Genomic DNA, 14395 nt, shown 5'->3' with positions numbered 1-14395 from the left:
TGAGGGTCAAGTGTTGTCAGCTGGCATTGCACACAATTTAACTATTTTTCTGTAGTGAAATGTACTGGTTCCTTTTTTTTTTTTTTATTTGAAAGAAAACTACACCTTTTTGCTGGTAATATAAGTCTACTTTTATAGTGCAGAGATCAGATTGAGGAGGCTACTGAGCAAGTCACTTGTAAAAGGAATTGACCAAAACTAGGCGTTCAGTCCTTGAAAAAGCATGGAGAGTGACTTGACTACTTCAGTTAGACAACTGAAATAATACGATCAGGGGAGGACCTGATGTATCTGTCTCATGGTACTCTGACTCATTTTCTTTTAAATTGTAAATACTTGAGCTTGTGGCTTTTCTTGGTTCTGTTTAGAATGGTGCCTGTGACTACACCTGATAGCTGCTTTCTGTTTAGGTAATTCCTAGAGTTGGGAGCAGGAGAAAGATACAGCATGTGGAAACAAATTACTAGAATGTTAATGAAAGTCCATAAGGAGAAATATTGCCAATCTAGAGTTAAGTCTTCTACTACATCTTAAGCAACATATTTGCTAGCAGTGTTCACAGAGGACCTCTTAAAAGCTGTTTCTATTTGATAGTGGTAGAAAATACTAGTTCTTCTCCAGACTGTGGCATAATGCATGGTTCAAATTCATTACTGTCTTTATGACGAGATGCTCATTCTGTAGAGGAAGAGGACTATAAAGTCCAAACAGCTCAGTGAGCTGCCTCCTTAACTAGAGAAAGTATTCTGATAGCAAATTAACGGGATTAAGTGGGTAGTCTTTGTTGGGTTTTGTCTCTTGTGAAGCAATTACTTGAGCAACATGGTTTACCCATGATTTTTATTATTTCTGATAAACTTCTAGTCAAACAGAAAAAGAAAAATGAAAATGGAGATTATCCTTGTTTTTTTCTGCAATGCATGAAGAACTCTAAAAGTCTTGGTGGTTAAGATTTGAAGTCAGGTCTCAATCTCCATCTCTCCAGAAAAGAATAGTTTAGTCCTTTGCTTTAGTAATTCCCTTTGATCATCATGAAGCCTCTATGTTAGGTAATGGTTTGAGGATTTTTACTTGGTACTAACCTGGCGGAGTAGGAAAGAGATTGCCTGTTGTCACTAGATGATGCTTCTGTTTCCTGTTGTTGCAGGCCACATCTCCTTGCCCTCTGCTGAGGTATCTTTCATCCTTTTATCTTCTGATATCCCCGCACAACCCCTTGGCATATCTCATCTGTGATGACAAACATTTTATTTTATATATTATCTTTTGGAAGCTCTTTCTTGTCTCACTTCCTCTAAATTCTGACTCTTCTGAAGTCTTAACATGAAACAAACTTCCTGTGCTGCTTTATAGGCTAGCAGTATTTGGTGTACGTTTTGAAACTTGGCCATATAGTTCCCTCGGGGATCACTATTTTAAATGAGGAAAACTGCCTATTACTGCTGAATCACCGACCATTACTTGCGAAAGTCAGTTTGATAAATATGTGCTGTGTGAACTACATAATCCTGTCTTGGATTCGTTAATTACACGGAGAAGCTTAGGCCAAGACAAACCTCTCTGTGTCTGTCCTTGCTTGAAAGGTAGTGTACTCTGAGGTGTTGCATTCTATTTTGAGATGGCTAGACAGGGAGGTGGTCTTTGGCTGTAAAGAAAAATAGCATGTTTGAAACGGGAGCAATAAACTTGAAATAGATTAGGGAGAATAAGGCAGCCAGCTGTGAACATCTAGAAGAGGATATTGTAGGCAGAGGTACACTCAGATGTAAGCAGTTAATTAGTTTCTAAGCTGATGTTTGGCATCTATTGCTGTAAAGCAAAGCCCCACACATGTTGCCTGGACAAGAATAGATGTTTTCCCCAAGCTGTTTTTAATGTATTATGACTTGGCTAAACGTTACTATACTTAGCAGTTGTCTTGAGGGGTTAGAAGAGCTATAAATGCTGCCTTGGGTAGAGGGCATTCCACTACAGGGAGGGAGCACAGTCCTGCCAGTGGTGTAACTGGAACTTACAGTCTGTTTAAAAACATATTGGAGGGCGTAGGAGATCCCCATCCCTGGGAGACTGTGCTGTCAGAGGTGGGATTCTCATTTATGGAGCAGAGTGGCATTCTGACCTAAGAGTTCCACACGCAGGTAGAAAGTGGGAATGATCTAACAACCTGGATTGTGGACTGCTGTGTTCCCTCGTTTGAGGGAAAAGGATACTACAGCCAGTTGTTAGATGTGCAGCATTTCTGGCCTGATTTGTCCATGTGAATATTTAGTCATCTGTTGGGTAATGTTTGCATGTGAAACCGATGATGGGGCTTGTTGTCTGAAGTATGCTAATTGAAAAAAGGAGAGGCCCTTACTTGGCTTTAAGGATTTTTTTTCTGTACAATCACTTTTTCTTGCAGTTAATGGCCGCTGTTAGACACTGGCTTTTCTTTAAGCCAACTTCTCTGCTTTTGTACTTTGAAGTGCTAACGGTTAGGGGGAATGAGATTTTCTCTGTATGGTGGACCTTATGGTAAATCTGTTAACAAATCTTATCTAAAACCTTGCATCACCTTGAATATTATTCCTTAAGTGTTCATTAGCATGTAATACCATTAGCTTGCCAAAAAATAAAGGTGCTGGAGAAATCCTGTTCTTGAGCATAAAGAGTGTGTTTCAAACAAAGCATTGCTTTTTTTTTTGTTTTTTTTTTTTTAAAAGAAAGGTTTAACTGAAAGGTTATTATACAAGTAATCTTTTTTATTTTTTGGGAAAAAAAATTCTCATGGCTGTTCAGATTGTGGTTTCCAGTAACCACTTCTATTTTTTTTTTTTAACCTTGTTAGATGTCACTTTTAAGTTGCTTGTAACATTCTTAATGCAGGTTCCTTCTAAGGTATAAACTTCCTATGCTCACTTACAGCCTTCATTGTCTTTAAATTGAGAATATCTTTTTTTTACATTTTTTTTTTTTAAATATGAAACACTCTACAGTACTACAGGGTATGCACTAGAAATTGTGGGATCTTAACTGTTTCTCTTAAGGTAGCTGTTGAGAGTATAAGAGGAAGGTCAGGCCATATTGTCCAGTACTTGACATAAATGTTACCATGCTCTTAACAGCCTGGGGCGTGCATTTACTTGACAAGGTGCAAACAGTTTTCAAAAAAAGCAGAGTTATTATATTTTGTAGCCTGGAGTGATATTTTAAGTTTTAGCCATAAGAGATACTAGAATGTATATGAACTTTTATAATGGAAATCTAAAGTTGTCTTCTATGTATTTTGTAATTTCCTAGTTTCAACTGAGATAGTCAAAATACTCAAATGTTAAGTAATTATTTCATTCAAATGTTAGCTTTAAGATTAACTTTTAGATCTGAAAAACAGATTTCCAGAAATGTCGGGCTAGAATTCAAAGGTATTCAGGGATTTAGATGTTAGAATTGTGCCCAGTAACACTTTTAGAGGAAGAAAAAGTGTATTTTCCACTTCTCCAGGCAAAGTCAAGGTGTTGAAAACTACTTAAAGCAACAGCATGTGAATTGCAGATAACTTTTTCACCATTCCAAGCTTCTCCATTTTAATGGGTAATGAGTATCCTGAGTTGTTTAAATATTTATAATTTTAGCATTGGAAGTGATGTCAATCTTATACTTCTGACAATCACCCAGTTTCCAGTGCTGAGGGAATTTTCTGTCTTAAAAATGTTTGTGTCTGCTTCTATATAGTGTATGTTATATTAACCCTTTGCAGCATCTTGTGTTCATCTGTTAGAAACAAAATACTGAAGTAGATTACTGGTGTAAGAGAAATAACAATTTCTGTTCCCAAGCAGAAAGACAGATTCTTGATGGTATTTAATTTAACATTTGATAGCTTCTTTAGCAGAGCCTTTTTTTATATATTATTTGTTGACATTGCACTATTAAAAACAACATTACATTTAAATATTTGTTGTTTGGACTTCATATTCTAATTGCCTTTAAATCTTTCTTTTCTGTACAGTTAACAAATATTTAAGCTCTGAAAATCCACTGTTCTTTGAACTACGTGCCAGATACCTTATTGCCTGTGAACGCATCCCTGAGGCAATGGCTCTTATCAAATCTTGCATAAATCATCCAGATATCAGTAAAGATCTGTATTTCCATCAAGCTCTTTTCACCTGTCTTTATATGTCACCATTAGAAGATCAGCTATTCCAGGAGGTATTGTTTGTCAGTATACATTTTCTTAATGAAGTGGTGCATTATACTTACTGTATACAAGTTGTCAAGAGGAACATATGGAACTCTGTTTTTGTAGAACAAAATGTCATAAAATCAGGCAGCTACACCGGTGTTGCTTAACTTAGTGCTGGCTTAAGCTCTTGAAAGTTAAATGTTAAGTGCCTACAAATCTGCTTGACCTAAATGCAATTTTTTGGTCAAGTTTACTTGTAGATACATTCCCTAAATAAGTTGAGTAATTAATATTTTGTAACTTCCATGTATTGACTATATTATTATTGACTATTAATTTAGAAAAAGCATTTGAGCCTAATTGATGTCGGTCCCTTGTTATGTACATTATATAGTTTTGTAAGCCGTGAAGTCTTTTTTTTTAATGATGCCCCGGTATGTAAAATAACACAGTAGCTGAATGTGGCCCTACTTTTCCACTGATAGCACTTACTAGGTAACTGCTTTTCTTAACCTTGTTTTACAACAAGCTGCCATCATGCAAAAAAGTGCTTTTGTGTAATCTTTTAATTTCTCAGACAATACTCTGTCATTACTCTTAAGAAATATGAAAGAGCTCTAAATATCTCCAAAAATCTCAGTTTACACGCCTACACAAAAGCTGTTCCAAAGAAATCCGATGTTAATAGCGATTCTGGAGGTTTTCGATAGCTTCTTTAATATACAAGGTCTGATAGGTTTTTATTTCATGTTAGCAAATTTATCTAAATTGATTTTATTTTAATTGTATAGCACTTGTTGAGGACTGATTGCAAGAGTGGAATTGAGATCATCTGCAACACTGAAAAAGAAGGGAAGACTACCTTAGCCTTACAGCTGTGTGAATCGTTCCTAGTCCCACAGCTTCAAAATGGGGACATGTATTGTATATGGTAAATACTTTATTTCTGGTGAAGCAGCTTAGCAGATAATAAATGCTTATTGCCAAAATGAAACTCAGCTAAGTTTGAGATGTAGCTCAAGTTTAAAATACCAAATAAAAACATTCTGATGTGATTTTTAAACATTCCTAGTACATCTGTTATGCCTGTTTGCCTTTTTACACACAATCATGTAGAGCGGTAGCCTACATACTACATAACACTCAACTGTTTGAGAGTAACAGAAGGGAGAGCCTTTACATGTTTGAGGCTGTAAATAATGTAGAAATATGGCATTTGTTATTAGCAATGTGTAACAATATGCGGTCTGTAGGCTCTGGCAGATATTTTGCTGTCCTGCTATTCAGATAAGTCCTTACAGTAACCAAACTGTAGTGTGTCACCAGTGTATCTAGAAAGAGAATATGTGGTTCTGAAAATGTGCTGTTATGGAAGCTTTTACTTCATCAGCGGAGCCAAAATATAAATGGTGGTCCTCTAGAAAACATTTAAGTAAGAATATTGCCATACAGGCTAAATCATCTTGATAGTTTTTATTGCTAAGAAGCATTTTCTAAAGTGTTGTTAAAAAAACTTTCATCATTCTGAGAGCTGAAAGATGGCTAAGAAAGGTGATCCTTCTGTTTAGCCTTTCTGTATAATTTCTGTACCTAAGTAACATCTGTGTTTCTTGATAAAGTATGCTTGATTTATTTGTTTGATTATGTAGTAGAAGCAAAAAGATTGAGTCAGCGAGGATTTTTATTCTTTCAATCAGTAGAGATAAAATGATTATTTTGTGTAACTAACTAACATGGAGTTTAGAACCTATTATAGGATTTCTATGTTCCCGGATTTCAGGGAACTGAAAAGTGATGTCTCCCAATGCCTTTCTGGTTTTTTTCTTGAGGAAGTAATGAAGGTCAGAGTGATAACGTTTGGTTTGTTAATAATTTTTTCCTTAACTATTGGATGAGTAATTGGTTGCTTTGAATCAAAACCTTTGGTATTATGATTATGAGAGACATTTAGAATGCAATGTGTTGGCAATACCTAGTGGCATTTTTCATTCAGTCTGTCCAGAAAAAGGTGAATGTGACTGTCCCCATAGGAGAGATGAAGCAGTTAACCGAAAAGGTACATAGTTGTGTGAGGCCAGGCATCAACTTCGGCATGGAGTCAGACTTTGCTGATTTCTGCCCCAGTGCTGCATCTCCCGACTTCCTAGCAAGTAAGAAATTTGCAGATGTAGCCTACACATCTTAGTGACACAGTTAGTGCTTTGTGTTTCGGGAATCTAGTCTTCTAAGAAATGCATTTTAAATACTGGAATTAAACCTACTTTTTATATCTTCCGCTGTAGTAACATGTTAACTTTGTTCTTACCCAGCTGATAATTAGGTTTTGCATCATCCGTTTTTAAAATTGCTGTTCAAAACAAGATGTCTGTCCTTATGTTCTGGCAAAGTGAATATCAAAAATGAAATTCCAGAACGTGCTAAAGTACTGTCTGATACCTGTTCAGCAAGGAAACAGTTTTGGCATCTCTTAGTATCTTAATCCTATGTTCAAAATGTAGAATTTGAGGATCTTTGAAACCGTTCAGAGCAGTTATGCCTGTGCAGCTACTACAACAGCTGTTTCATTCTTTACAGATGCTGAGCCTTAACAATTGTGTACCCAACAAGAAAATTCTGCATAACGCTTAATAGATAATATAAACTGGAACAAATCTTGTGAAGGCATGACTATACTGTAATTCAAATTTCTGAAGTAGGAGCCAGGTTAAATTAATCCAAGACATGTATTTTTCCCTAGAGAAGATTTATTTTTTCAGCACAGTATAAATCATCTTGCCTGGTTTGGAATTGAGGACCTTGCAGATCTAGCAGGGACCTAGCAGCAAGGACTACTAGCAAAGATAAGATGTCAAAGTAGATTAGAAAGCTGTAAATAGCAGATACTTGCTACTGCTTCATGTGGAGCGACCTATATGAAATCTTGAAGTTGAAGCCATTAGCTTTCATTATCTCAGAGGAAGCTGAACTTTAAGCAGCTCTGTCACAAAACTCTTACTGCTTTCATTGATGTTAAGAATAAATTCTGGATTCAGATAATCTGAGTTATTCTTCTGAAGTGAAAGCCCACTGACAAATTAATCACAAAGCAAGCTGTGCTTCATCTTACTAGAAATATTTGTGGCAAGGTATTTGTAAGAGATCAGTCCATAATGATGTGATTAATTACTTTCTAGTATCAAAAAGTGATGTCTCTTCAGGAAGACGGCCAAGATTTTTGTGGAACAGGCGTGGCAGAATGGCTTGCCCTCTCTGTCAGGCAATTTTTAAATGCTCTTTTGGCTGTTTTCAGGTGGTTTCTGTGCAGTATGTTCAGGAAGTCCAAGTTTTTCCCACATGTTCCATCAGTCTTTCACCTTTAGATAATTTTTGTGAATTGGATAACACTGGTAAAGTGTGGTATTTATACCCAGGGAAAGACAGACTTTCTACTTATCAAACAATAGCAAAGGTTTAGGTCTAGCTAAGGTAGTGGCTTCACCACTTTGTTTTTTCTCCTGGAGGCACGCAACGGTTTCGGTACTTTGCAGAGCATTAACAGGCTGGAATACCTGGTTGCCTCTGGTAAAGAGGAGGTACCAGAGCTCTGTGATCTCACAGGAATAATTTAAATTGCCCTAGCCCATGTCCACAAGAGTTTTGACACAGGCCTCAGTGTGAACTGTTAGACTACCCAAGAAGTAAATGTCACTAAGTACTATACTACTATGCCAGAATAATCAAGCAAATGTAAAACTACCCCTGCCTGTATTATCTCAGATTTTTCATCTGCATTGTGGTCAGTGGCACAGGAATACCCCAAGTGCTGCTGACTTCAGCTTTAAAGTTAGTATCCAGAGCGTTTAAGTGGTTCAAGTAGTGTCCAATAAGCTCTTCAAGAATGCTTTAATCCTTAATGATTATCAAAATGAGAAGGAGAAACCTCCGTGTCTGCATGGAGGAATATGACTAAAATACTATTTCACATCAGGGTCTAGTCAAGTGGTGGTTGAACTGATTTAACAACTTGCTCTTCACCCATGGAGCTGTTCTTCCTGTTTTCAGTTTTCTGCATTCCTTTTTCAGCTCTTTCCTTGTGCCAGCCGTCACACCTGTCTGAACACACGGCAAGCCACTTTAACCACTGATCTCTCAGAAGAATAATTCAAGTTTTCTCAGATTCTTTGGGATTAGCGTTGAAATGGCTTGTTCTGAAATGCTATGAGGCAAAGCCAAGCAGAAGCTGTATTATTTAATTCTGGTAACATTTAACAGCAAAAGTGTTTAGGTTTTTTTGTACTTCAGGTTGAGACTTACACTGAATTTTTATGAATGGTTTGGTGCACGAAGACGCTAGTTTCAAACTTGTACAAGAAGCTTGCAAAGGCTTCAGTAACACAGGTTTCCAGCCTGGTCAAGGCAGAGATGAACAGCTTGTATCTTTAGAAAACCTGTAAGACACTTTTTTTTTTTTTTTTTTTTTTGTGGGTAGAGCTGCTTATAGGACTCCCTTTTTAGAGTTTTTCCCCATGTAGGCTAGGTCGTTCTTTTGACTTCAGTTTTTTGGGGTTCTGAATGAAAGAAAACAGTCCAGCTTTCTTGTCTAGCTCTCAAAATGTCAAGCAGAATTGTAGAGCTGTCCTAAATTTAAAAGGGAAGTCTGTGTTTTGTCACTTTCCTTCGTGCAGGCACTGACCTTACTAGACAAGCCTAATCTCAAAAGGTTTGTCTGACTTGTATCTGGCACAGACTAGAGACTCTGGATGAACAGCCAAATATTTTGTCAGTAAGTGGGTTTGTGTTTTCTGAGGGAGGAGGCTGGTGGAATAAAGCAGTGTCTTCCTTCAGAAAATGGAAGTGGATTGGTCCCCTGTTTGCATTGTAACGTTGCGGTGGGATTTCTGCCTAATCCTAACTGTATCTACTCTTGTGTTAAAAATCTTAGTGCTGGGCAAATTTTCTAAGTCCACTTGCCTTTCTGAGTCTCTTAAAGTGCATAGAACAGTCTGTAAATCTCAGTTAGCTAGATTTTATATACCAAACACATGACCTGTGTGGGAGCTCTGCCGCAGATGTCTAGCAACCTATTCTTATGTTTCTGTGTTGCAGGCAAAAATATTGTTTGACTGAAGATCACAGGGCTGTATGAATAGCTGTAGAGCCTGATAGTTTCATGTAACTGCCATTAGCTAGAAAGACCAGTGATGACGGCAGTAAAGAGAAATTGTGTTGTAATATGTGTAACTGGACAACATCAGTATTTCCCGTCAGTGGACCGCAGCAGAAGCTAGCTTTCTACAGCGCTCCCATTTTCCACATTCTAACACTTCTTTTCCTGAAGGACTCCTCATCCTTGCGGTGAAAGTAACTTAATCCCAAGAGCACACAGAGCTCGCTGTTCAGCCTGACGCTTAGTGCCTGTAGCGTTAAGGGCTTGATGCTGTAGCATCTGATTTTATGCAGTTCCCTGATACTAAGCTGAATACATTAATATTTTGTTGAATATTTAATTGCCTCAGTGATAGGAGATACCCTGAATTCTTTAATGAAGTAATTAAGTTGCACTTTCCATTGTGCACATTGTGTACAGCTGTGGTGTTAATTAGATTGATAGTACGCCCTCAAATATGATTTTAGTTACAGGATATGCAAATAGTTGTTCTTAGTAATGCATCATGCTTGGTGATAGAGTTCTTAAACTTTATCTAATTGAAATATTTTGTTCTGTACTTATAGGGACCTGATCTTCATTTGGAGTAAACTGCAGCTTAAATCTAACCCATCAAAACAAGTGTTTGTCGACCAGTGCTACCAGCTTTTAAGAATTGCTACAAATGTCAGAGTAATTTTCCCTTTCATGAAGGTCATTAAGGATGAAGTAAGTTTTGTTTCTTTTTACCCCATCTCCCATTCTTTTTGTAACTAGTTAAAGTCAAGCAAAGTGATGTTTATATTATGCAGTGAGTGCTTTTTGTGGAAAGTTAAGAGGGCATAGGAAAGGACACAGTATTTTCGTAAAAATTTTGTCATGTTCCAGAATGTGCTTCAACATTATGATTGCTCTTGATCTGATGTGTATTCGGAAGATTTGGTGGCTTTTTTTTTTTACTGAATTCTGAGTTTTTCTGTCTGCAGTAAGTTTGAGGAATGTAATCCTTTACATAAATGGGGAAATACATGGAGTAAACGTAAAAGATCAGATGATTGCTTTCCTTTAGCCTGGCTCCTTAAGGAAATAGGACTTGTGTAGTGCCGTTGTATCACCTTTCACCCTGTTAAGTTTTTCACCAGTTCTCATCAGATCTGAAGTGCTTCACATAACATAAAGGAAAAGTGAGACTAAGATAGAAGGCGTAATCTTGCTTCAGAAAAGTACATTGTGTTTCACGCTTCAGATGTTAGTCTTCCAGTGTCCTGTACAAATATCTGCAAAAGACGCCATGTGCAATGCTTTGCGCACAGGAGTGCATGTTTTTTCCGAACAAACGTTGGTTATTATCATTGACCTGACTGAACAGAGCTCTCTCATATTCTGTGCCCTAAATGAATGGTAAATTATTTTGTCATGGGTGCTGCTGTACAATTCTAAATGCAACAAGAAAGGCTGTTCAAGATTTTAATGTCAGTATGTATTCTAAAATACTTGCGACATGAATAACTTTTATTTGTATTTATGTCTGAAGGATTGTATTTTTTAATAACCCACTACATGGGGAGCACTGTATGTATTTGTTTATGCACATTTAAATATGGGTAGGCATTAATTTTTTCTAAACTTTCTGAAAGTCTTTCATCTGCTGCCTGTTGGGCAGTATGTTTCTGATCATCCCTCCAAATTACATTTTCATGGCAGCGCCCCCCAGCCTAAAGTGTGGAATTGGATTTCTGCTCATTGGAAAGATAGTTTGTCAATTTTGAGAAGTCAGGCCCTTCAGGCCATGGGTTGTTACGGTTTTCCTGGTGGTCATCGTTCAAAATTGAGGGCAGTGTTTTATAACTTGTATTTTTGTGCAGTGCAAGTTGAATGAGTTGGAACAGGGACAAAATAAAGAGCAGCTGTCCAGTTAAAGTGCGAGACAGCCTCGATAATGAAGAGGCAGGCAGAACATAACTGCTAGATCGGATATGATTTGCTGGAGTCTTGTTTTATATCTGCAAATAATTAGTAATCTTTAACTGTAGAACTGCACACGGTGAAAGTATCTGAAGCTTTGTTGACAGCGGCTGTGTAGCTCTTAGTGCAAATGAGATGTTGTTTTTGAGCATTTTTGTATCTGCATTTCATAGTCTTGTTTGAGCATTATTTTAAAATGTGCCTTCAGGTGAAGTTTACTAGCAGGATGCTTCCTGAATTCCTGACTTGTTTTGCAAGTTGATGAATATAAATGCATGGGATGTTGATGTTTGGGCATTGTTTATAGTAGTTCTTTTTTGTTTTTCTGTGGGTTAGATATTTTTTTTTAATTGTTATATTCAAGCTCTAGACTTCTGTAAGCCCATAAGGAAAATATCAATGTGCATACTCTATAATTATGTACACTGTTGTTTCCTCTCTGCAGGTTGGTGAAGATGGTCTTCAGATATGTGTTGAGATATGTGGATGTGCTCTACAGTTGGACCTCCGTGAAGATCCCAACATGAAGAGTCTTATTTATAAAGCAATTGCTCATTTTCTGCCAAATGACCTAGAGATCCTCAGAATTTGTGCTCTTTCAATCTTTTTTCTTGAGCGCACCTTGGAATCTTACTACACTGTTGAACACTTATATAAATGTGCAGATGAAGAATACAATGAGTGCACTAGCTCTGTTCAAAACCGTGTACGTTTTGAATTGCTTCCAATTTTGAAAAAAGGTTTGTTTTTTGATCCCGAGTTTTGGAATTTCTTGATGATCAAGCAGAATTGTTTAGCATTATTGGGGGATAAAGCCTTTGTTGGCTTAAGTGAAAGCACACTGGAAAACGCTACTGCAAATACAGAGAAGATAACGGAGTATAGGGCTCTGAGTGAGGAACGTGTCTGTTTAACAGATGTCAGCAACGGGGAGCTTGACCCTGAAGACCTCTCTGAAGCCCAGTCCAAAGGTAATGGCAAAAAGAACCATGAAGCTCTTGAGGCATCTGAAATGTTAGATCAAAATGTCCCAAGGCACCGCTGTGTGATATGCAACAAGGAATTTCTTGCTGGTCACATTGTGAAACATGCACAAGCTCACCAAAAAAAGGGCAGTTTTTCCTGTGTACTTTGCACCAGAAAGTTCAGGCAAAAAGGACTTATGCTTAAGCACTTAAAGAATCATGTCAGAAAGATAGAAAGGCAACATCTGGCTGCAGTTCTTGAGGCTGGTCAGCAGGCTCCTGCTCCTAATGAAGCAGAATGTTCTGATGTTTCTCCGTCTCTTGAAAATGGAAATTCTGATGGTTCCAAAGATAACGAACCAGAGACTGCAGTAGCTCCGGGTGCTGACCAAGTGGTCCAAGTGGAGGAGGAGAATGCAGAACAGGTATTTGAGGCTGTGGAAAACCATCTGAGTGACCAGGATGACGCTACTGAAAATAGTAGCGACAGCTGTTTTAATAATGTTCCTGATGCTTTAAGTACGGAAAGTTTGCCTGAAGATGATGAGAGCTCCAATAAAGAGTCACCTACTCTGCATAAAGTGAACGGAGCTTTTTGCTCTCAAAAAGACATTGACGCTCTGGATGAGGAAGGAAGCTTTAAGTGCCCTGCTAATGGTTGTGCTAGAGTGTTTAAAAAGATAAGATTCCTCAATAAACATGCAAGAAAATCTCATCCAACTGATTTGAAGGTGCAGCAGCATATAATGAAATGGAATAAAGGAAAATGCCGGTTCTGCCAGAGAAAATTTGCTGATTCCCAGCATTTTATAGACCACCTGAAGAGACATGTGTATCCAAATGTTTACTTTTGTTTACACTTTAATTGTAATCAGAGATTTAAGCTGTCAACTGAGCTTGCGGAACATACAAAAACTCATAGTGTTTTTAAAGCTCAGTGCAATTTTGCAGAGTGCTGTGAGCTGTTTGAGGAGCTCCCTTTGCTGTATGAACACGAGGCTCAGCATTATTTAAGTAAAACACCAGAATGTTCAGAAGACGCAAGTGAAAAGGATTCTTCAGATGATCCTTCAGAAGTTTGTAGTTACCAAGATGATGATGAATCTGTTAATGAAAAAGAAACCGTAGATTTACCAATTCCAACTTGGAAGTCAAGGAAAGATTCTACAGAACCAAAGACATATATTCAAAGTGTTGAGAAAAAAGCCAATAATGCAATTCACAATGGAAATGAAAGCTCATCTGAGGGTAGCGCTACAGTTTTAAGTTTAATAGACCAAAAGACACCTGTGTTACAGCCAAATTCTGAAAACTGTAATGTTGCTAGTGACCAACTGGTCAATGGGCACAGTGACCTAGATCAGACGTCATCTAAGTCATCAGAAATACCTTTGGACAGAGTGGCAGATGAAACAAGGACAGAAAATGGGTCAGTGTTACCAGTTTTACAGAATTGTCATGATATACCACAAAATAATGCTGCTGCCTCGCAGCCACCTTCTAAACCAAATCAAACAACAGAGAATACTTCATATGGTGTCATCTTAACAAAACCATACGTTAGACCATTGCCTCCAAGTTATCTTGATGAACGATACATTAGCATGCCAAAACGTAGAAAAATTTTGGATGATGAAGTAGATGCTTATTCTGAACAAGATAAATTTTGTAGCAAATCAACAGAAAGATTTAGATGTGGCAACTGCTTGACCATCTACTGTAATTCAGAAGCACTTGAGGCTCACCTTGCACAAAAGAAGTGTCAGACGCTCTTTGGATTCGATTCAGATGATGAAAGTAAGTCTTACAGTCCTTCTGGGTTGGTTTGTTTGGAGGTAAATACCAACCAGAAAACGGTCTTTGAAAACAGGCAACCAGACGGAATAGCTAAAGACAGAAACTACTTCTAAGCGATTGTAGTGTGCTAGAACTTAGACGCTTCAGTCACAGTACTGTGCTAAATTGGAAGTTCAAATCGGTCATGCTGTTCAGAATAAGAAAGAGGTCGTGAGCAGAATAAGAAAGAGGTGAGGACTGGTAGGCAACTAATGGAAAAGGCTTCTCGTAAAACAGGAGGGGGTACTTCAGTCTCTCTTTCCTTGCACGTTTGAAACTAAACGTTGAAAATCATAAGCAGTGTTCTAGATGAAAGGATGATTATGTTCGTTATTTTGA

The 14395-nt window shown here is 37.7% G+C and overlaps 1 protein-coding gene across 1 annotated transcript in view; it reads left to right on the top strand.

Moving 5' to 3' along the window:
* The window catches only part of ZNF654 (zinc finger protein 654), a 36571-nt gene that overhangs the window by 18392 nt on the left and 3784 nt on the right, over window positions 1-14395 (top strand). The window contains exons 5-8 of the mRNA XM_080377026.1: window positions 3989-4191; window positions 4957-5096; window positions 9878-10019; window positions 11701-14017. Coding sequence (XP_080233152.1) covers window positions 3989-4191; window positions 4957-5096; window positions 9878-10019; window positions 11701-14017 — 2802 coding nt within the window. The remainder of the gene's footprint in view (window positions 1-3988; window positions 4192-4956; window positions 5097-9877; window positions 10020-11700; window positions 14018-14395) is intronic.

Source organism: Falco punctatus, assembly GCF_963210335.1.
Source record: "Falco punctatus genome assembly, chromosome: 2".
Taxonomy (NCBI): Eukaryota; Metazoa; Chordata; class Aves; order Falconiformes; family Falconidae; genus Falco; species Falco punctatus.
The sequence above is the reverse complement of the archived record's forward strand: the minus strand, read 5'-3'. Positions and strand labels throughout refer to the sequence as shown.